This window comes from Notamacropus eugenii, chromosome 4 (assembly GCF_028372415.1).
Source record: "Notamacropus eugenii isolate mMacEug1 chromosome 4, mMacEug1.pri_v2, whole genome shotgun sequence".
Classification (NCBI taxonomy): domain Eukaryota; kingdom Metazoa; phylum Chordata; class Mammalia; order Diprotodontia; family Macropodidae; genus Notamacropus; species Notamacropus eugenii.
The window spans coordinates 107,042,963-107,067,747 of record NC_092875.1 but is presented as its reverse complement, the minus strand read 5'-3'; the positions used below and the strand labels follow the sequence as shown (position 1 = coordinate 107,067,747).

At 38.5% G+C, this 24,785-nt stretch overlaps 2 protein-coding genes across 3 annotated transcripts in view; one reads left to right on the top strand and one right to left on the bottom strand.

The window, feature by feature from the left end:
• SLA (Src like adaptor) overlaps nt 1–22,034 on the bottom strand; it is a 60,281-nt gene extending 38,247 nt beyond the window's left edge. The window contains exons 1-2 of one of the 2 annotated variants that reach the window (XM_072603014.1): nt 21,760–22,034; nt 7,292–7,401 (exon numbers count right to left, since the gene is read on the bottom strand). In XM_072603014.1, coding sequence (XP_072459115.1) covers nt 7,292–7,352 — 61 coding nt within the window. In that variant the 5' untranslated portion in view covers nt 7,353–7,401; nt 21,760–22,034. The remainder of the gene's footprint in view (nt 1–7,291; nt 7,402–21,759) is intronic. The other variant, XM_072603013.1, reaches the window with a different exon arrangement.
• The window catches only part of TG (thyroglobulin), a 366,261-nt gene that overhangs the window by 260,435 nt on the left and 81,041 nt on the right, over nt 1–24,785 (top strand). The window lies entirely within an intron of this gene.

Sequence of the window (24,785 nt, the reverse complement as noted above, 5' to 3'; positions counted from 1 at the left end):
TAGAACAAAAGACCTGGGGTAAAAAATGACCAAGGATAACTTACTCAGTAAAGTTAAGTATAATCCTGAATGAAAAACAAATGGACAATGAACTCAAAAACTTTCAGGTTTTTGTGACAAAAAACCCACAACTTAAGTGAAAATTTGGTGTATAACATTCAGGAGAAATATAAGGTAAACATTAAAAACTAATTATAAGGCACTTTATTAGAAGGTCAAATTATTTACTTTGTATGTGTAAAAATAATAACAACACTTATGATTGTCATCATTATTTTGGTAGTTTAGGTATTTAGGTAGTTTGAAAGAGAGCTGAGCATGAAGGGGTGATTCTAAAATTAATAAAACTGTAGGGAAAGATAAAAAGGAGTAATTATCTCATGCAAATGAGGCATAAAAAGAAAAATTGATACAGAAGAAGCTAATGGGGGGGAATGCAGATAGCAGTGAACCTTACTCTCATTGGAAATGGGTTAAAGAGGAAATAACTATATAAATTTGGAAAGATAAAAAGGCAAAGGGAATAGGGTGAAGTGAGAGGATAAGGGAGAGACTCTTGGAGAGGTTGGCAGGTTAAGGAATAGGAAGGCAATGTAGCAGGCAGAAATAAAGCAGAGGAGAGAGGAGGAATAGGGTAAATAGGGGGAGAAAGATGGTGAGGAAAAACACGAAACAGAAAAATGCACAAGTCGTAGCTTAGAATGTGAATGAGATGAATTTATCCATAAAACTGAAACAGCTGATTAAAAAATGGAATTCAACAGTATGTTGCTTCTAGAAAACATTATAAAACGAGACATATACACAAAGATAAAGGGCAGGAGTAGAATTTAGTATGTAAAAAAAGCAGGGAGAGTAATCACAATCTCAAAGTTAAAGTTAAAATAGATTTAATCAAAAGTGAACAATAGAAAGTACACTATATCAGCAATATTATTCAATATTATTTTAGACCACCTAAAATACCTAGACAGTATAAAGTAATGGAGCATATACCTGCCACAACAGATACAGGAACCATAGGATCATAAACATAAAACACTCATGCAAATAAACCAAGATCTAAATAACAGGTAATATTTATTGTTCATGGATAGATAAAGCCAATATAATGTTTCAAATGACAATTTTACCTAACCAATATATTTATTCAATGTCATCTTAATTAAATTGCTAAATATAGATATATTACTGAGTTAGAAAAAAATAATAAAGTTCATTTGGAAGAACAAAAGATCAGTAACTTCAAAGAAACTAGGGGGGAAAAGGTGTAAAGGAAGTAGCAGATCCAGCAATATCAGACCTTAAACTATATTAAAAGGTGAGAGCATTGTTGAAGTGAAAAAAGGATAATTTCAGTTATTTTAAATGAAAATTTTCTTGTATAAATAAAACCTATGTAACTAAGAACAAAACGAATGCAGAAAATTGGGGGAAAATTTTTTCATAGACAATCTCTAGGTAGGATGTGATTAGTTTGGAATGTTTCTGTGGTGTAGAAAATGATGGCTCGGTTGATTTAGGAAAACATGGAGAGATTTGGATTTGTGAAGGAAGATCTACCTTCAGAGAAACAGATGACAGGAGGAAATAAGCACAGTATGGTTATATATATATATGTACATATATATGTTTATAGATATCTATGTATATTTGTGTGTATATATACACATATATACATAAATATGTGTGTGTGTAGCTTTCTTTAAGGGAGGAGGAGAAGAGGAAAAAAATCAAGTAAAAAATGCACAGCAGAGAACAAAAGAAAACCAACAAGGAAGCCAAGAAAAGCTGGGCAGCTTTGAAAACAATGCACAATATTTATTATATAGGTTTTCTTGAAATGGAAATTTATTGTTTTTTATTGAATCCTCCTATATGGTTGGCCACAAGCATTACAATTTTTTTTTCTCATTTTGTATTTAAATTTAAAGATAAAAAAAAATTATAAAAAAAAGATAATATTGCTTTTCTCCTTCACTATCAAAGGAAGTTGGCAGAGCGGGGGGGGTGGGAACTTACATTTGCTTTAAACAGTTAAAAATTTGGAGAGCATTTTGCATTTTTACTTTTTGCATCTGCCATCTGCTTATTGGTGTTCTGTATATGATTCTTGCTTTACTTTGTTAGTACTGTTAGTATATAGTCAAGGCATAATTTATCTCAGTGCAGCAACTGAAAACAGAAATTCTTCCATTCTGAATGAGCTTGTGATGATCTAGACACTGAAGTGTAATGGACAGACCACTAGACTTAAGGAAGATTTGGGTTTAAATCTAACGTTAGACATTTACTAGCTGTGTGATTCTAAACAAGGCTCTCTGAGATCCAATTTCCTCATCTATGCAAAAGGAATAATAATATGCCCTGCCTTATGGGGCTGATATGAGAATCAAATTACAAAGAATGTATAAAGGTGATTTACAGAATTTAAAATTCTACATAAATGTCCATTTTTATTATTGTCCCTGCGCCCTTATATCTTCATCTCAACCATCCAGTGCAAAAAAAGTTAGGGATGGTTTTTCATTTGATTGTGTATTAACAGCATCTCTCCAAAGTAGGTACTTAATAAAACCTGTTGGATTGAATGAAAAGTGCTAGTTTATTCCATAACACTTTAAAATGTGTGAGGCCTTTTCATCACATCTCTGGAGATGGTGCAAATATGGATATTTTCATTTAGAAAAATAATGAGCAAATTGAAATTCACATAGAACAAGTGATCAAAGACTTATAACTAATAAGTATCAGGACCAGGATTCATAGGATTAGACATTTAGATCTGGAAAAGTATTTAGAGAACATTTAATCTAACCTCATTTTTATGGGGGAGGAAGCCAAGGCTCAGGGATGTTAGGTGAAACATCCAACCAAACAATTAGTTAAAGGCACAACTGAGATTGGAACTCCAAGCCCATGACCACAAATCTGGAGATCTTTCCATTGTAGTTGGGTTACCAGTGGGATAGTCAAGGGACATCAAGGGCCTTATGTAGAAGAGGCTTCTCAAATCACTGCCCCTACCTGCAAATCCAAAGACAAAGGAAAGGGAAAAAGACTTCACCCTTGAAGTAGTCATCAGATAGGTTTAATTCCCTTTTCTAGTTTGACATTGTTGAGTAAAAAAAAAAAAAACATTGTGAACCACAGACTATGTTTGTGAAATCAAAAGATGTGGGTTCAAATCCTGCCCCTGGTCTTGATTAAGTCACTCAACTTCCCCAGGCCTCAGTTTTCTCATCTATAAAATGAAGAGGTCAGGCCACAGAGGTCCCTCTCAACACCATATCTATGATTTTTTTTTTAATCTATAATCCGTGGTTCCTAAAGTCAAGTTCAGAACCCTTTCTACCAAGTCAGACTGCTCTATATTACAATCACAAAGGAAGCTCTAGAATATTTATTAAAAATTATTGGTATCCCATAGAGAAGGTATAATAATTATTAATTGTAATAGTTGTAATTAGCATTTATAAAGTATTTACCATGTGCTAGGCATTGTGCTAAATGCTTTACACTTATTGCCTCATTTGAACTTCCCAACAATACTGGGAAGTAGGTGCTATTATTGACCTTATTTTAGAAAACTAAGGCAAAAAGAGGTTAAGTGACTTACCCAGGGTCACACAAATAATTAGTGGCTGAGATCAGATTTGAATTCTGGGAAATGAGTCTTCCTGACTCCAAGCCTACTGTTCTATAGACCATACCACCTAACTGGCTCTCTTTGGAGGTCTTCAAAAGACAGGATGACTCCTTTCTAGGTATATTATGGTAAGGGTTCCTTCTGGGTATGGATTTGACTAAAGCACCAATAGGTATTTAGATAAGTAGGTATTTAACAAACAGTTTTCCAGGGTTGGGGGCGGGGAGGAAATGTATGCTGGATATACTTTCAAGTTAATTTGAATTATTAAAATTTTCTCCATCACTTTCTTAAGTCTAGACAATCCACAACAACCACAAAAAAAATCAAGTCTCGATTTGTAGTTAGCTGATTTCCAAGGTGTGCATGCTCACCCTGAACATTTAACAATCAGCTCTTGAGAACCTGTTTGAGCTGAGTACAACACAGTTCTGGACTAGAGAGTCACTGTTGTCCCTTGCAACTCTCAAATTCTGTGATTCTGTGAAAATCAGTCTCACTGTATATTATATTGTCATGCCTTTTTGACTCCCACACTCTATTTCCCCACTTATTTATCTGCCAGGTCTAATCCTTCCAAACAAAATCTTGCCACCACAAAGGAAGCTGGCAAGGCTGGATGCCAATTGCCAATGAGTTTCTGCTAATAAGCAAGAATAGCCTTATTGTAATTAGCACGTAAATCTCAAAGGAGATAACCCTCTTGTTCTGGTATGTTTGTTACAAAATCCATGTAAAGAATTTCTGGCATATTTCTTATAAAACATATTTGCGTACCAATCAACATTACAATACAGTGGGGTTTTTTCTAGAAGCTAAGGGAATTGCCCATGTCCATGCAGTTATGAAGTGTCAGAAGCAGAATTTGAATCCAGGACATCTTCATTCTGAGTCCAGCATTCTTTCTACTACATTAAATAACGGGGTGCCTTGGGATGTAGCAGGTTCCCCATAATTGGGAATCTCCAAGAAAGGGATGGATGACTACTAGTCAGGGACGAACGACTGATTCATTGGAGAAGGAATTCTAGCCCAGGTAGGGGAAGGAATAGATGTCTGAGGTCCCTTCCACCTTGAAGGGACTGTAATTTCATGATTCACATTCTGGTAAATTTCAAAAAAAGGAAGGAATAGAAATAATCTGGACATATTTCCTGATTTTTAAATATAACCTGACTTTCACTGAGGCCCCTATCTAACACCATTTAGGCTTTAGATTTAATTTCTTTCTGTCTCTGGACTTCTTTGTGACTTTTAATGACTGAAATATTATCATCGTCTTTATTGCCTTGTAGAATCTTGGAGTTGGGATGGACCTCAGAAGTCATCTAACTTAACCCATAACTTGAAAAGGAATGCCTTCTACATCCTCTCTATCAGCTTATTTCATAGACAATTCTAATCCATCCACTTCATGGACTAATCAAAATTTCTTAATGTGTGGGTGACTGAGGCTGTATCATTTCCCACACTTTAAAATGAGAACTGCCTAATATTTGTAGTGAAAACAATGCAAGAACTGTTATGTTGCTTTCACCTTCACCTTACAGTAATATACAACAAAAATGTTTGGCTGCTTTGGGTGTCCACATCCCTCCCAGCCCAGTGCAATTTAAGTTACTCAAGACAACTGAGTAGTCATATCACGAGTCACTTGGCATAGAAGGGTATAGGAAGTCAAAAGCTAGCAGAGCAAGTGAAACCAGGGCCATTCTGGCCAGAGTTGCATTCAGTGCTGTCTCTAACACTGCATTTGACCTAAACTGATATTTCTCCATCTGCAGCTTGTTTCAAGCTTAGACTACATGTCAGAAGACCTGGTTTAGAATTTGTGACTGAGAGTTCTGCCACAAACTGACAGGGTGAGCTTGGGCAAGTCTTTTGATTTCTCAAGTTTTTCATTGTCTATGAAACCAAGAGGACTGGACTAGATAATTTGTAAGATCTCTTCTAGCTTTAACTAGAAGCTTTAACTTCTGTGACTCAGCTGCCTTTAAGTTATAACAGTCTAGGAGAACTCATCCACTTGAAAGTGGTTAAGGATGACAAGTTCTGAAACATGTAAAAAACAGGCTTCTTTTGGCAGGATGGGGAGGGGAAAAAATCACTTTAACCTCTTTTAGTTTTACCAGTGGCTCAGTTGAGTAGCAGTATAATTCATTGACTTCCATAGATTCATAGAACATTAGAGCTGGAAAGGACCTTAGAATTTCAAATGTGAGAATATAGAACATAGAATGTTCAATGTAGAATGAACCTTATGAGGTATAATGTTAGAATGAAAATAGTTGGAACTGGAAGAGACTTAGAAAACAGAATACTAGAATATATAGAACAAAAAAAATCAGATTTGGAACAAATCTTAGAAGGTTTGATGTTAGAACAGAGACTGCCAGAATGAAAATGAACCTCATAATACAGAAGATAATAACAAAAACATACAGTATTTGAGCTGGATATCACCTTAAACTTAGCTATTCTAATCCTCACATTTTCAAGATGAGGAAACTGAGACCCAGAGGGACAAATTGACCTGCCGAAAGTAATGGAGTCATTTCTTGGCAGACACAGACTTAGGACCCAGATGTCTTCATTCAAGTTTACTGTACTTCTCACTTACACAAGGTGTTCTCAAGGCAATCATCCTATTTCCCTCAAGAACTGAAAGCACATGAACCTAAACAAATGTTATACTGGGCATAAACAAGAATTCATTGATCTCAATTCTGTCTCTGACAGTTTCATAGAGGGATTTTGGCAGGAGAGCTTAAAAGTTGTTGCCTCTCCTCGTAAGCTTCTTAGGGGAAGAGATTACTTCATTTTCATCTCTGTATCCCCAGTGTCTGGCATATAGAGGCACCAAAGAAGTGTTTGTTGATTGACTGATATCAACATACAAAAATTTTCTACCCTCCCTTCACCCAGCACCAATTTAATTCTTTCTAAATCACCCATGTGAACCCTGAGTTAATTCATGGGCTCTAGAAAGTCTTTCACCTGGGAAACCAGCACAGATACCAGTGCATCATCACTTGCTCCTTATCCCCTTCTACCTTGCCATCAGCAGCCTTAGCATTAGCTCTTTCCTGTGACCACAAACCCCTGAGGGACATGTAGTTAATTTACCATTTTAATCCCTTTCTTTTACTTTAGGAACTGGACAGAAAATTCGTAAGAGCATAGATTTAGAATTGTAAGAAAGGCTACCTACTGTAACTTCTCTCATTTTATGGGTAGGAAATTGAGTCCCATATAGATTAACTGACTCATCTAAGATCTCACAAGTAGAAGCATAAGATCCAAGAGCTTTCCAATCAGTGATCTTTGTACAGTCTCATGGATGTCAGTAGGAATCCCAATAATCACTAAGAAACCTCAAAGAATAGTAGAGAATAGAATGTTAGATAGAGCTGGAAGAGCCCTCTGATCTCATCTTACAAGTGAGGACATTAAAGCCAAAATAGGGCACAGTCAATAGCAGTGCTGGAACTAGAGCTCCAATCTCTTAAGATCTAGCCCCACGATTGTTGTGCAGAGTTATGCATGGTACCCTGCCCCTCCTGAGGAAGCTCTCATTTGTATGGAATGAGCTACTGGGAAGACCGTGCACTGAACTAATAGCCCCAAAGAAAATGGACTTACCCGTTGGGCCAGGCAGAGGTCTTTCAGGTGGCGCAGCTGATGTCTTCATGCTGTTGCCCATCTCTCCTGCTCGACTTCTCACTCTTGGGTTAGAAGAAGCAACTTCAAAACTAAGACAGAGGAAACACACACTCAAAGTGGGGCTGGTACCAAGCTCTTGGGATCGAGAATGACCCAATTTAGAATGCATAGTGCATCATTTTTTAAAAAAGCAGCTTGCTTCATGAAAGCTGATGTTTTGTTTTTTTTTTTATGTGAAGATGAGATTTGTGTGTTCTGGTTAAACTTAAGCAGCTCAAGTTGTTTTATCAGGGGAACAACAGAGGGGAAAAAAAAACCACAGAGAGGGAAGTCGCTAACAAATGCTGTTTGTAGCAAAAGTTTCCATTACTCCTGTGCCTCAAGCTGAAGGCAGTAAAGGACAGCTTGGGGTGCAAGGGGTGGAGTTTGAGAGACATCAGCAATTTGTATAATCTACGAAATATATCTTTGTTGACTTCATTACTTAAGGGATCTATGATTCTGTTAGTGTGACCCATCTTCTGACACAGACCGCAGTCACCCTATGACTTAAGAGATGGTTCTTAAGAATTTCTGTGGATAAAAAAGATCATACTGACTTCAGAATTATCCTGTCGTCAACCTGGTGACAAAGCCCTTCCAATTTATCTAAACTAGACCGTTACTGGGATAGCACATGAAATTCTCCAGATTGGGGAACGTATCAGACTTCAAACTCTACTGCTATAGCTTTCAAGAACCTGGGATCCCTTCCATAGACATGATGAGGCATCATAAGAAAATTTTTGTGGAAATGATTGGTACACTTTCCTTCACTGTCAGATGATACTCCCAAGGCAATTTTCTTCCAGGAAAATAATCTCTCTTAGGTGCAAAAAGACTATACTAACTCATGCATATTACTGTCTCTGTGTGATTTGGTCAAAGCAAAAGGTTCTCCATTGCCTACAAAGTGAAATCTCAGTGCCTGAGTCTGATGTTCAAGGCATTCTACAAACTGGTCCCAACTTACCTGTGCAATCTTATCTTATGCTAGCCTCCTCATATTCTACATTCCAGCTCAACTGGACTGCTCTGTGTCCCCCAATCTCATCCTGGCCTCTCCCACCTGCATGCCTTTGCTTGCTCCTTTCCCTAAAATAGGAATAGGCTCCTTGTCTATCCCCCATCTCCATATATGGAAGCCCCTTCCTTCCTTAAGTGACCATCTCCTCCTCTAACTACTCTCTGCCTACCTGACTGAAATTGATCTCTCTTACCTTCTCATAACAATTTCTCTCTCTTTCCTTTCTCCCAGTCACACTCTGTCTTGCATCCTACTTATTTGTATTCAGTCAATGAATCAACCAATCCTTTATGAATCACTATGCTAGACACTGTGATCGGTGATGAGGATACAGATTCCAAGAATGAAACAATTCCTACTCTCAAGGACCTTATATTCTAAGGATTTAGTAACCATCTTCATATTCTTTTCCTACACTCTCCCCTCTTAGCTATATACACCACCACCATTAGGTTGGATTGTAAGCCCCTTGAGGATAGAAACTAAGTCAATCTTCATATTTGTATCCCCCGACATTAAACACAATGATCTGCATTTAAGAAGTATATCATAAATGGCTGTTGAATTGAAATGGAATTTAAGAAACTTATTTAATGGAGCTGACATCCCCTGGAGAGACAACCCATTTCATGAATACATCCCATTATCCATGTGCAATGGCATAAATTTAAATTTCCCCAACCACTCAATTCAATTCTAAACTTATCAAACATCTCTTACACGGGGTCTTCTGTTCCCCCAAAAGAACAATGTCTTAAGAGGGCCCCTTTAGCATCAATTTATTAATGAGCAAAATGAAAACCAAAGAGGGAGGCTCTTTTCAGCATTCAGAGGAAGCCTTTCCTGAGCTGAGGGGGAGATAAGATATAGTGAGAGCCAAGCTTTGCTCTCTTGAGACTGGATCTAGCCTTGAGACAGGCCTCCTCCAGCTTTCTCACATTCCTTGACCTCCCATATCCTTCTTATGGAAGGAAATAATAGAATTTATGAGTGGGAAGAGGGATCTAGATGGCGCAATTCATAGAGCTGAACTGGGAGACAGTAAGGGGCAAGGCAAAGAAGCATTTATGTAATGCCTACTAGGTGCCAAACACTGTGCTAAGTACTTTCTATATAAATATTATCTCATTTGATCCTCACAACAACCCTGTCAGAGTAGATTCTGTTTTGCAATTGAGAGAACGGAAAAAAAGTGAGGCAGAGGTTAAGTGACTTGCCCAGAGTCATATAGCTACTGAGGTCAGATTGGAACTCAGGTACCCCTGACTCTGGGTCCAGCTTTCTCTCTATTGTTCCATTACTGAGCTGCCTCCAGTAAGAATTGCGCTTGAAACCTACCCCAAACACTAACTGTGTGGCCCTGAGCAAGTCACATAACCTTTACGTCTCAGTCTCCTCATCTGTAAAATGGGGACAGTAGTAGCCCTTGCCTCCCAGGGATCTTGTGAAGATCAAATGGGATAGCATGTAAAGCTATTTGCAAACTTTAAAGCATTAGAGTTATATAAATGCTAGCTATTTTCATTATTAAATCCCTCATTTTACAGATTGGAAACTAAGGCCCCAGTGAATCAATCAGCAAGCTTTTGTTAAGTGTTTACTATGTTGCAAGGACTGTGCTAAGCACTAGGGATCCAAAGTCCAAAGGGAAACAGACCCTGCCCTCAAGGAGCTTCCGTCCTATCAGAAGAGAGAATATGTATTTATATTAATATGTACAGAATGAACATAAGGTAGTTTGAAAAGGACTACTTGCCCAAGATCACAGAACTTGATATTAATGAGATTGCAGTCTGTTGTTATAGTTCAGTCATTTCAGTCTTATCTGACTCTTCATGACCTCATTTGAAGCTTTCTTGGCAAAGATACTGGAGTGGCTCGCTATTTTCTTCTCCACCTCATTTTACAGATGAGGAAATTGAGTCAAACTGAGTTAAGTGACTTGTCCAGGGTCACACAGCTAGTAAGCATCTGAAGCCCGATTTGAACCTGGAAGATGAATCTTCCTTACTTCAGGCCTGGCCCTCTATTCACTGTGCCCCCTAGCTGACAGTAATAAATGTAATTTGTTGATTCATTCATTAATGAGATTGATATGTGTCTATTAGGAATTTCCATATACTATCTTAAGAGTTGCAGTGCTTTTGGTTACAAGGTATTTTCACAAGCATTATTTAACCATGAAGACCAAGAAGTGTTTATTAAGTAAGCAGTATGTGCTGGGTAGTGCCCTAGATTCTGGGGATATAAAAACTAAATACAATAATACCTGCCCTCAAGGACCTCACAGTCTACTGGGAGTATGAGATATATGTATATATGTATGTATGTGTGTGTGTGTATAAGTATGTGTGCACGAATGTGTGTGCGTGCATGTGCACAAAGGAAATACAAAATAATCAACAGGCAATAGAAAATTCTGACAATTGGGGTGAGGGAGGGGATGAGGAAAAATTTCCCATAGGAAGTGACCTTAAAAGGAACTAGGAGTTAAAGAGATGGAGGGGAGGAGGGAAAGCAGTTGAATCTTACAACAATCCCTACAGATAGGTAAGGCAAAGATTACCACTCTCTGGGATTGGATGATGAAAATGAGGCTCCTCAGAGACATTATTGACTTGCCTAATTTCACCCTGCTTCATGGCACAACCAGGATGTGAATCTCTAGCTTATGAGTAAGACATACATATCAGTGCAGTAAAAGGAGAAAGAATGAAGAGGAAATATCACCTGGGTCACTCTTCCTGGAAACCTGAGAGCAGACTGCAGTGAGAGACAGGGAAAAACAAGGATTTTCACACATACTCCCACTCCACCAAGCCCTAATGAGCTCATTTCTTCCTCTTCTTCTTTATCCTTCTTGGCCTGTTCTCTGTTACTTTTAGCCCTTTCAAACATTTAGGCAGGTTAACACAAGTCACTCAAAAATTTCATTATGGAAATTCTGACTTTAGTCCTCTAGAACATACCAACTTGATTCAGAAAAAAAAAAAAAAGAAAAAAGAATTTAATTCTTTCTTGGGTTGCTCACTTAGCTGGCAAATAATATCTATCAAGAGTTATCAGATGCATGATAGTGTGCGAGGTACTTAAGGGCTTTAGAGTAAGTAAAGACTTGGCATGATTCCTGCCCTCAGGGAGCATATAGTTCAATTACTCTACAGCTTATGTCCAATAAGATCAACAAACATTTATCCAGCACCTGTTATATTCAAAGTACTATATGCAGATATATAATATCTATGTAAATGTCAGCTATTATTATTATATTACATAAAAATGACAAGAGGAATCTTGACATAGTGAAGACTAGCCTTGGATTCAAGAAGTCCTGGGTTTAAATCCTAGCTCTGACCCATAAGGGTCGTAGAACTTTAGACTAACAAAATCTTAGAGCCTTTCCCCCACCCTCACCTCCTACTCCAAGCAACACTCTAAGACTTTAAGTTAGGGAGAGTTGTTAGTCTTCATAAATAGAAGGATTTTCCACACTGGAAGTTCCCCACATTGATCAAATCACAGATTCAGATCCCCTCCCTTCCCCTGCCTTACAACAGCCACCATTACCAACAACCACAAAGTAGTGAAAAGAAACACAATGGAGTTTTTCTGATCTGTAGGACGTAACTCTAACATTGAAAATATGGGAAGAAGGATGGATGGATTTTCAGTGAAAAGACTCGACCTCAAACCCTACTTGGGTTATTTATGACTTGGATAATGTCAGACAAGTTACTTCACAGCTCCAGGCTCTAGTTTCATATCTCTAAAATGAGATGTTGTACTAAATGGCTTCTCAGTCTTCTTCCAGCATTCACATGCTAGAATTCTCTAATTCAGGTTTTGCAGATTCTCAAGGAAGTGCATAGCCTCCAACATTCAGTCATTCCAGTCTTTTGGCTTTTCTTGGCAAATATGATGGAGCGGTTTGCCATTTCCTTCTCCAGTTCATTTAAGAGATGAGGAAACTGAGACAAATAGGGTTAAGTGACTTGTCCAGGGTCACATAGCTAGTATTATGTTTGAGGTTGGATTTGAACTCAGGAAGAGGAGACTTCCTGACTCCAGGCCCAGTGCTTTTTCCACTTCATCACCTAGCTGCCCATCATAGCCTCCAATGGACCACCAGAAAAAATGCAGTTAGAAAAAACATAAATGATCATTGTTTCCCTATTTAGTCTGATTAGAACATAAACCCTTCAAGATAGGATCAGGCCTATACTTTGATATTCAAAAGACTGAATAACATCTCTTTTTTTTTTTTCAAGACCATGTTTTTTATTAATGAATGAAAAGCAGAGTTCAATTCAATTTCTCCAGCATCAAGATAGTGACTTTTGCGCTGAAGTGATAAAGTTATCAAGTATACTTCTTTCCCCTTATTTTGAAATCACTTATATAAGGTGCTATATTCACTCTTTAGAAACAGTGGAGAAAAGAAAAGCTAGACCTAATTTAATAGGTACAACTTTGAGATATTTAAGCATTCTAAGAATAAGACTCCAAGCAGGTATGCATGCACATCTTTCTAATTAGGCTGAGATAATTTAGTTGTCTTCTTTGTACAAGTAGCACTGTAGTTTCCTTTTTTTAAAATTATCTTATTTGTTTTTGAATAACATCTCTTATGGAGCTCCCAATATTAATTAGCATATATTTTGAACATATATAATGTGTACATTTAGTCTCTTTGGATAGAATGAAAGTTCCTTGAAGACAGCAACTGTTAAAGTTTGGTGTTTGAATCTCCACCACCTGACACACTTAATGCTTAGTAAATGCTTGTTGATTGATGGCATATGCAACACGATCCCTTTGGAACTTTATGTACTAAATGGTGAGAGCACATGGAGAATCTGGAAGAGAATATAGCCTCAGTTTGGCACTCATCTGGCATGAATGTGACTGTAGATGGTGCAGATTATGGAAGACAAGCCAAGAGACTGCTAGAATTGATGGAAATCTAAATGGACTTAAAGATAGGTAGGTGGAGTAGTGGAATAGGGTTCTGAACTTGGAATCAGAAAGACCTGAATTCAAATACTGCTTTAGACTTTAACTGTATAATCGTGGGCAAATCACTTAGCCTTGGCCAACCTTGGTTTCCTCATCTGTAAAATGAGAATTAATAACAACAGGATTGTTATGAGGATCAAATGAGATATCTGTAAAGGACTATATATAAATACTAGCTATCATAAACTAGGAAGAGGTTTTCCTACTGACGTCATTCATTCATTCAAGAAACATTTATTTTACCTGGTATTGTTGGAAGTATAGACACAATTCATTCCTTCAGGTAGTTTATACTTTAGTAGAAGAAATGAACAGAAAATAATTGCAATAAAAATTAGAATATATTCACTGGACAGAGAGAGGAAGGGAGGGAAGGAGGAAGGGAGGGAGATGGAGAACAAGAACATTCCAGCTTGTGGGGGAGAAGGGAAGGAGGGGAGGGGGCTAGGAAAAACTTTATAGAAGGGGAGTTGGCTGAACTAAACCATAAAATAGGGTTCCTTTCCCTGTATACCCTCGATTTTCCACCGCTTTTTTCTGCTCTTACTACTTAACTTCCATGAGAAGGTTTCATCCCAGAAATCAGAGCCTCATTCATCCATTTTCTCAGACATCCTAATGTTGCAGGCCACAGAGGAGGAAAAAACTTCCTGATATTCACTCATAAATTGACAGAGCTGTATCCCTGCCCTGTAGCATATTCTCTCCACATGATGTAAAAGTTATAGGGGGGGATCAGTTTTAAAAGTGATGAAAGCTGGATTCCCAGAATCGTAAACTTTTTTTTCCTTTTAAGTCAAAGAGACATTAAATTCCTAAATGACATACCAGCAATATTTGGATGAGCATGTCAGAGAATGTAACTGGGGATATCCAAGGAAAAAGTCTAGTTAAGGTCTGCTTCCGTCTGGCTATGAGCTTAGAAGAAAGAAGGGGAGGAGAAAAACAGTTCTGTGATATTTTAAAGAAATACCTTTTGTAGACCTCACTGGAAATTATATCTTCCCCTTTCCCCTCTCCTATCTTCAGCCCCAGCTCTGTCTTTTTAATGACCATCACATTGTTATAGTCAGATTTCCTGAATTATTTTCCTTTTCTCCTTTGACTCTGAACCAACCAGGGACCCTGACCTTAAAGATATGTGTTCAACTCATCAGAGGAGGGGAAGATGGATCCCATCCTATAATCCCTGAGATAATCAGTTGTTAAACTTGTCTCCAACTGTACCTCATCTACCCTTTTCCTCTTACCCTCCCCAACTTCATCCCCTCTCTCTGCTTTGTGAGCTCCCAGAGTCCCTCCTTCAGGGCATTTATGACCTAAAAACAAACCAGACATCCATAGCAGCAGCTGCACGGGTGCCACTGGGACTGTTTCCCAGATTATCTCACAGGATGAGCAAGCATGGATGGGTCAGAATGTATGTCATGATCTCAGTATATTATCTTTCCTAAAACAAGCAGCTCTTCTCGAAACCTCACTATTACCACTGAGGGTACCACGCATCCTGACAGTCACCCAGGCTCACCACCTTAGAATCATCTCCAGATCGTCTCTCTCCTTCACCTCACATATCCAACCAGTTGTCAAATCTTGTCATTTCTACTTCCACAGCATCTCTCCCTTTGATTCCTGTTGTGCACACAACCACCACCCAAGTTTAGATCCTCACCACCTCTAATCTGGGTTATCCTAGGCCTCCTAATTGATCTCTCTGTCATAATTCTTACCCTTTTCCAATACATATTCCACACAACTATCAAACTAATTCTAAAGTACAAATCTGACCAAGTCACTCCAGTGACTCCCTATTTACTCTAAAATCAAATGTTATTTAATCTTTATTTCATCCTTTTATTTTTATTTTTGGGTGAGCTTTACACTATACTATACACATACACACACATATACATACATATATATATATACACTATTAGCAAATCAATACATGTATAAGATGAATAAATAATTGAATATAAATACATATATGTATATATGCTTATATACTGCATCTGTGCCCGACGACATTTTACTTATAGGAGGATGTGATCCAAAGTGTTTGGAGATTCCTGATGTAAAAATGGAGTTGACCTATTTCATGTTACTCTAGAGGGCAGCAGTCTGACTAACAACTAGGAGTATCAGGAAATACTAATAATAACAATAATATCTAACATTCATATATTACTTATTATTGCTTTACAATTATCTTATTTGAGTCTCACACAACACTGGGAGGTGGGTGCTATTATTATTATCCTATTTTACAGATGAGGAAACTGAGGCAAACAGTTTAAATAACACAGTAAGTATCTAGAGTTAGATTTGAACTCAGGTCTTCCTGCCTCCAGATCAAGTACTCTAGCCATTATGCCACCTAGGGCTGAAATAGATTTTTAGCTCAATATTTAGACATTTCTAAAAATTTGATAGTATATACTATCTTGCAAAATAGTGAGTTTTCCAACACTTGAGGTATTCAGGCAGAGACTATAAGACCATCCCTATGAGGGATGTTGCCCAAGAATTGATATGATTAAGCATGAAGAATCCTTCCCTGGTCAACAGTTGCTTCACTGTTAATTCCATTAGGGGAAATTCGACAATGCTTCTGAAGTGGGAAGGGAATAAATGGGATAGAAGGGACACATAGAAAAAGGCCAGATCCCACTGCTTCCCAACTCCTCTGCATGTTCTTCAAAGACCATAGAGATGTTCCACATAGTACACCAACCTCGCTCTTATTGAGATGAACTAAAATGCAGCAGAAAGAAGACTGAAATTAGAAGTAAAAGATTCCAATTTCGTTCCTGTCTCTTATACTGAAGTAACTCAGTGACCTTGACTGGGTCACTTAGTTTATTCATCTAACAAATGTGGAGAGGTTTGGAATAGATGATTTCTAAAATTTCTAAACTCTTACAGCCTTACTAACTGATGTTCTCACATTTTATGTTCTAAGATTCCATTCAGCTTAGGATGTAAGTTTCCAATTAGAGCATTCTGTGTCCTAACAGTCTGTATCCTAAGGCCCTCCTGCTTCTAAGATTCTATGTGTTATGTTCTAACGTTCTGTGTTTTAGCAATTCATTTTGTAAGATTTTTTTCTAGCTCTAATCTCCAGTGTTTTTTTTTATTCCTTTCTTAGTTCTAAAAAATCATCATATTATTCTGAACTTAATCTTTTCTCTGCTATTTATTTCAATTCCTCTCCCATTAAGTCCTTATGTAGGATTCTTGAGAGCATGTTTTCTCATATCTCTGAGAGTGAGGTATAGTGGAGACAACTGGACATTAGGAAATGTGCGTTCTATTCTTAGCTCTGGGTGACTGTGGTCGCCCTCCAACCCTCCCGCTCCCAACTCTCAATTCCCTTTTCTGTATAATGAAGAGGACAAGATGACCTTAAAGTCCTTCCCAACTCTAACATTCTAATATACACAAACACACACACACACACACACACACACACAAATACCTTTAACATTCTAAAATCAAGATCTAAAACCCTTTGATAACATTCATAAGAACCTTGAACATTCTAAAATGCACACATGAGTCTATAGACTTATCTATAGTTTGACAATTGGACTTGCCCTTGCTGGAGAGTTTCTTCATCAACAAAATGAGGCTTTGGAATAGATGGCCTCTGAGGTCTTTTCCTGATCTACCTGGTGAGTCTATAAATTTTAAAATGTGGCTGTTTGACTCCAAATCTAGTATGTTTCTCATTCACTCTATAACAATGTCTTTAGTAAACTTAATGATTAATTCATCCAAATCTATTGGTATTACAATCTGCTTTCTCCTGATATATGTGGTTTCTGGAAAACTCAAGGAGTGGCCACATCACAGGTTTTATAGTCTAACCAGTCTGCTTTAAAACTTCTTGTTATAGTTTGTAACCAGAATCAGACTCTCAGAGTCTAAGAGAATATCAGAGGCCAACCTATTCATCCTCCACATGAATAGAAACCATATTATGGTGTATCCCACCAGGGCTCACTAGGCTTCAGCTTGATTGGCTTCAGCTTGAAGACCTCTAGTGAAAGGGGACCCACTACTTCCTAAGGGCAGCCCAGTCTACTTCTGGGTAGCTCTAGTAGTTAGGAGGTTTACATCAAGCCGAATGTACTCAATTCTAACTGATACAAGTCCAATCCTGAATAGTCCTACAATTACCTGGAGATGGCTCTTATAGTCCACCTGAAGTCTGAAATTTTCTCTTTTCCAGTCTAGATATTTCCAGTTTCTTCAACCAAAACACATACAGTATGAATTGCATCCCTTCCACCATCCTGGTTGTCCTCTTTTGGACATTCTCCAGCTTGTCAGTCTTTGCTAAAATATGGCACCCAGAAATGAAGCAAATACTCCAGGTGTGGTTTCATAAGAGCATTAGTACAGAGGAACCATTAACTCCCCAATCCTAGACAGAGTGTCTTCTCTTACTTGAGCCAGAGAACACACTAGCTATGTTGATTTCCTTATCACTGTTGCCTTATACTGAGTTTGCCATCCACCAAAACCCTCAAATCCCCATTGTCCTGCCCTCTCATTTCCCCAATCTTATATCTGCAAAAAGGATGTTTTGAACCCACCTGTAAGATTAAGCATTTATCCCTATTAAATTCAACCTTTAGATTAGAATCGATTTGACTTCTATTCCTGTCTGAGATTTTTTCTGGATCTTAACTTGTCATTCAACACATTAGCTATTCCTTCCCACTTTTACGTCCTTTACAGTTTTACCGGGCATGACATCTATGCCTGTATCCAAACACTTGATAAAAATGTTATGTAGCACAGGTCTCTGAACACTCTCCTGGAGGCGTTCAAGTTAATAGAGTATCTTCAATGATTAGCCTCTAGGCCTGGCTGCTCAACTGATTCCGAAGCCATCTAACTGAATTATTGTCTATGAATAATTATTGTTTATGTTTCTGCGCTTATATCATGCTTGTTATATGTTTACAGTATTGCTCATATTGATCATGTGTTTAATTATTCTCATGTTTGATAACACCAAAGAGACATTTTCAACATTTTTTTCTTTATGCTACTTATTCAAAAGGGTTTTCTTGTTGTTCAGAATACATCGAATACCTTTCACAAAAAGCTTCTCGTGAGATTTTGTGAAATTGCAAAAGATGTTGTTAAAAGTTTCTTTTTTTTTAACTTCCCCAGTGTGAAAGAAAACTCTGCCTAATGGATAAATCACAATGCTTAGACTTCATAGAGCAATATATGATGTAGGTCTTTCAAAGGCATTATTTCTTTAAACAAGCTTCTTGGATTGTAGTGAGATGACTTCAGCTAAAATTTGACCTACAACTTGACTCCCAAGTATTTTTCTAAGAGGTAAATTTAGGTTTAATGTAAGGAAAACCTTGCTAGCTATTCAACTTGTCCCCAAATGGTACAGGTACCTCAGGAGGTAGTGAATTCCCCTTATTAGAGTTTTTTGGCCAAGACAGGATAAACACTCTTCATGTGTGTTATAGAAGTGTTTTGTTCAGTCATGAAATAAACCTGGTGATCTCTGGGAGATGATTGATTTTGCCTCTATTAAGGAATACTTTCCTGTTAGCTTCCTAGGAGCTTCATGCTTCCATGGTTTTGTTTTATTAATGGACATACAAATTGGTATCTAATATTGTATTGCATTCTAATTACTCTTTTAAAAAAAAGACTTCTGGGAGGGGAAATATGTCCTGAGAAGTCTCAACTAACTGGGTCCAAATTGAGCTGAATCAAAATAAGCCAGCTTTTTTATGTACTTCATTTAAGGAGGAAATGGGACAGCATCAATTTAGAAGTGGAACGATATTGATTACTAGGGTCATCAAACCATTACTGTTGCTGTCATTCAGCTGTTTCAGTCATGTCCAACTCTTCGTGACCCTATTTGGGTTTTTATTGGGAAAGACACTGGAGTGGTTTACCATTATCTTCTCCAGCTCATTTTAGAAATGAAGAAACTGAGGCAAATAGAGTTAAATGACTTGTCCAGGGTCACACAACTATTAAGTGTCTGGATTTGAATTCAGGATGATGAGTCTTCCTGACTCCAAGGCTAGAATTCTATCTACTGTGCCACCTAGCAGACCTCATCAAGCCATAGGGGCATAAGATTATAGATTTGGAACTGCCAGAGACCCTAGAAATCATAAGAGTCTATCTCCTTCTTTGTACAGATGAGGAAACCAAGGCCCACAGAAACTAAGTGATTTGCCCATGGTCACACAGCTAGTAACCTGGGGATTTAACCCCAAGTCTTTCTGATTCTAAGTCTAAGCACTTTATGAACTAGTCTAACATGCTCATTTTAGAGTTGAAGAAACTGATGCTCACAGGAGTGAATTAACTGGCCCAGAGCAATACACCTATAACTCAAAAGGAAGACTTCACACCCAGGTCTTTGGAGTCTAAATCCATTGCTTTTCCCCTGTGCTATTCTATCTCCCTCCCCAAGACAATTTAGAGATTAAAAAAAAGTGTAACTTTCAAAATCATATTCCATAACTTTTCTATCTACAGTATCACAGAATCATAATATCTAATTCTGAGAAGAGGACTGGGCTAGCTGAACTCTCAGTTATCTTCTAGCACTAAGGTTTTATGAATGGTCATACTGGTACATCATTGTCCCTCATGAAAGAAGAGTCAGTGAAGTTCACTAGATTCTACTTACTGCAGCAGAAAAGTGGACACATATATAGAAAGGTTATGAAAATAGAAATGAATAGATGGAGAGATAGAAATAGATATGATGGATAGATGATAGATAGATAGGTAGATAGATAGAAGATAGATGATAGATAGAAGATAGATGATAGATAAATAGATAGATAGATACAAGATAGATGATAGATGATAGATAGATAGAAGATAGATGATAGATAGATAGATAGAAGATAGATGATAGATAAATAGATAGATGATAGATAGATAGATGATAGATAGATAGATAGATAGATAGATAGATAGATAGATAGATAGAAAGACAGATAGATAGATAGACAGACAGACAGAGCAAGCCCTGTGAATGGTATGCTGAATATAGAGTCAGGAAGACCTAATTCAAATCTGGATTCCAACACTTGCTAGCTGTGTGACCCTAGGCAATTCCCAGCCTTTGAATGCCTCTGTTTCCTTAACTATAAAATGGCAATAATAGCATGTACCTCCCAGGGTTGTGAGGATCAAATGAAATAATGTTTGTAAAGTGCTTGTCACAGTGCCTGGAACACAGTAAGCGCTATATAAATGCTATTTATTATTATTATAATTACTATGCGTTTGAATGAATGGATAAAAAAAACAACACCAACAAAAATGTAAGTCAGAAATAAGGGAAGAAACCAAAAGCCCTGCCCTCTGTTCCCTGATGATTCTAGTTAATCAAAGTTTACCTTCCCAGGTATCCCCTCACCCTGCCTCCTATACTCTGGTCCTCATACTCAGCTCTTCCTATTCCCCCAACTAAGCAGCCTTGAACTCCACCTCTGGGTCCTCTGGCTCTAGAAGCGGGATAGCGGGGAGAGGAGGTGATCATTAGGACTAGTTGAGTGTTAAATCGGGGAGAGATCTTAGAATATAAACTATTAGAATACACATTTTAAAGCTAGGAGCAACCCCAAAGATCATATAAAGGCCAATCCCCTCACTTTACAAATGAGCAAATTAAGGCCCGGAGATGAAAAATGACTTGCCTGGGATCATTCCATGAGTTGGTGGCAGAGCTGGGACTTAGCCCATAGTCAGTTCTGATAAATTAATTAATGAGACACCTTATAGGTGGACTGGGACAGCTAGGTGGTGCAATAGATACAGCACTAGACCTGGAGTCAGGAAGACTCATTTTCCTGAGTTTAAATCTGACCCTAAGTTTAGACCTAAAAGGGTCCCTAAAGGCTATTAGATCCAAATGAGGGACAAGAGAGATTAAAGGGCTTGCGTGGGATCACACAGGTAGGAAATGTCCAAGGCAAGATTTAAAGCTAGGACTTTCTGACTCTGAGTGTAGTACACTAGCTAATGTATCATGCTATATGACCTTAAGTCACTTTACTCCTGCAGGACTTGGTTCTCCGTCTGTCAAATGAGTGAGTTGAACTAGGTGATGCTTGAAGTCCATTATTCCGGTACTAACACTTTGAGATTCCATAAGTCAAGTCATCCCAACAACCTTAATAGCCTTTTTTGTCTCCTTTGTGCTTTCATATTCAGTGTCCTGTCCTGACCAAACCTTTGCCCAGTGCTCTCCAGGAGAAAGAAACATACTACTCTACCCCCACCCACCCCAGAAAAGACAGGTCTAACCCATTATCCATTCCCTGTGCCCAAGTAAGTGGAAGGTTACCTTTAAACGGTGAGCATGCTTCCCCTCTTTGCATGAACTCCAAGCAGTAACTAGTCAGCCAGCCAACACTGTCATTCAATCTCCATCAGCTGCCGCTGCACCAGCTGAATGACGGCTGTGGTGAGGGGGCCCTGGCAAGTGTTATGAAGCTCATGCTATCATGTAGAACGGCAGTTGCCAAACAGGCCACATACTTCCTCTGCTAGAAATAAGGAAGGCTCGATGTGTTTGCAGAAGCCTGAGTTCCTGTTTTTAGCAACCACATGAAACTTTTGCGTCTTCTTCTCTCTAAAAGGACATGGGAAAAGACAGGCATTTACAGCAATTCTTTGGAAGAACATATGGCCAGCTGGAATCCAGACAGGAATATGCCATCTACATAATCAAAAGGGCATTAACTGTTTGCAATAAATACTGAATTAGTAAAAGTAAAAGGCAAAATTGCAGGGCCCCCTAAGACATATCAAACTGGGAGGGAAATAAATTGAGGTAGTGGCTGTCAGCGGTCGATTCTGTTTTCTCAGTTTCCCAATTTAACAATACACTTGCTGTCCTGTTAAGGAGTGGCTCAACCCAGGCTAAGACCCTAGATCCCCTAAACTTTGGCTCTCTTCTTCCCTACCGCTTTAAACTTTTATTGAGAAGGCTTAAAACACTGGTCAGAAACTTCATCTCCAAGACAGAGCCTGCCCGTGCAGCTGTCTCACATGACTCTGTTCTTTGTTCTTCTGAAGTTGTTTGGATGTTGGTGCTGTCAGGATGCTTTATGAATATGGTTTCATGACCTGCCTTGCCTAGTCTGTTGGGAAGCAGCCTCTGAATCTTAAGAATAGGTGAAGTGAGGCTGATGGGAGATGAGGTAGACTTCTTTCAAGGCTAGAGAGTTTGACAGTGGGATAGAACCTGGGCTTCTAGCTTCCAGATTCTGTGCTTTGACTGAGAGATTTGGACATCAGGTCATGGAATGTCAGAACTGAAGGGAACTTTAGAGACTGTCTGCTCAGAGAGTAACTTAACCTTTGGCCACACAGCTAGTTAGTGGTAGAATCCAGGCCTGTTAACCTCCCAGTTTATTCAATATTCATTGAATATTAGCAGTTCACTTACACTGTACTGCCCCACTAGCCTTCCTTCCCACGGTCATTTCTCTAAAGCTAAATTATCTTAGAGGTTATTTAAAAAAATAGCTAAGTATGTCTTCATCATCCTCATAGTTGTATGCAGTGACTGTTCATAGAACCAAAGATCAGAGAACATAAGATCTGGGAAGGACTTTAGATGACAGAATGTTAAAAAATGAAATATTATGGCAGGAGGCAATCATGATACCATAAGTCCATGATAGCAGGGAAATGAGAGGAAGTGAGTTCAAATTCTGGCTCTACCACAATAGTAACTTCTATAACTTTTTTTGGCCTCAGTTTCCTTGTGTGTAAAATGAGAGAGTTGAAATAGGTGGCTAGTGATGGTAGCAGGGGGTGAGGGTGAGGAGATACAAAGAAAAGTAAGAGTGGCCCCTTCCCTCCCACACCTTACAGTATGGCAGAAAGGATAAGGCACGTACACAAATACACAATCAGACGAGGAAATGTGCATTAGAGAGGTGGACAATGGGTTCTGCTAGTTCTTCATAGGAGTGATTACAGCTAGCTCACTTCTGGGTATCCAGGTCTGCTACTCTCAGACTGAAGTGGTAAAGTAATCTTTAGTTTTCATACTGCAAGTCATTCTGAAACTCTATTTGCAATTTATGAGGTCAAAATAAAAGCAGGAAGACTTCTTCTGCCCTTGAAAAAGTGGAAACTTTTGTTCAGGCTGTCAAACAACGCCAGTTTTGAAGTTCCTCCTTACGTACTGAACACTGTCCCAGGGACTGTGTGGTAGGAGAAAGGCAGTACTTGTGAAAAAGTAGGTTCCTCTTCTTAAGGAAGCTATATGTAACTTAATGGGGAAGGAAAGGCAACTAGTTGGTATAATTATCTGAGTTGTTCTGGGAGGCAAACTCACCCCTCCAGGTTTGGGTCCTTTGTGAAACGTAGGTGTTAGACTAGTTGACCTCCAAAGCTCTGTCTGGCTCTGATAATCTGTGAACTAAAGAGTTTATGGAGAGACACTGTGGCATAATAGATAGAAGGCTGCTCTTAAAGTTAAAAAGATTCTATTGTAAGTCCTTCATCTGACACATATTACCTGAATAACCATAGGCATTTGGGCAGCTAGGCAACTTGGAGTCAGAAAGACCTGAGCTCAAATCCAGCCTCAGAAATAGACTAGCTACGTGATCCTGGACAAGTCACTTAACCTCTGTTTGCCTCAGTTTCCTCATCTGGATCATAACAGTGCCTACCTCTTAGGGTTTTATGAGAATCGAACAAGGAAATAATTGTAAAGCACTTAACATAGTGTGGCACATATAGTAAATGCTATGTAATGTTATCTATCATTAATATCATTATTTAACCTCTCAGTGCTTCAAGTGATTTTTCTTTTTTCCTCTCCTTTTATTCCTCTCTTTTCCCTTCCTTTCTATTTCCTTTCCTTCCATTTCTTTGTTTTCCTTTCCTCTCATCTTCTCTCCCCTCCCTTTTCCTTCCCTTCCTTTCTCTTCCTTTCTCTTCCCTTTCCTTTCCATTCCATTTCTTCACTCTTCTCAATTCCTTTCCTTTCCACTCCCTTTCCTTCCCTTCCTTTCCCGTCCCCTCTCTTCCCTTACCAATTGGGTCTCTCTATCTCACCCCGGTTGAAAATACAACGACTTATAAAAATTGTTCTACTGATGCAACTGTTTCAAGGAAATGAAAAGCCCTAAATTTTGGATTATCCTTGTCACCCCCTCCTCTGGACACTGAGGAGCAGTGAATGTATGCCACCCTCTGGAAGCATTGGTTAGGAAGCCTGAGGGACTAGAGGTAAGGGTAGACCATGCCCACTTCATTCTGTCACATGCCTCATGTATTAGAATGATGCTCTTGGATTAGGAGGAAGTCAAAGTGATGATTAGAAGCCAGCCCCAGGCACGTGAAGAA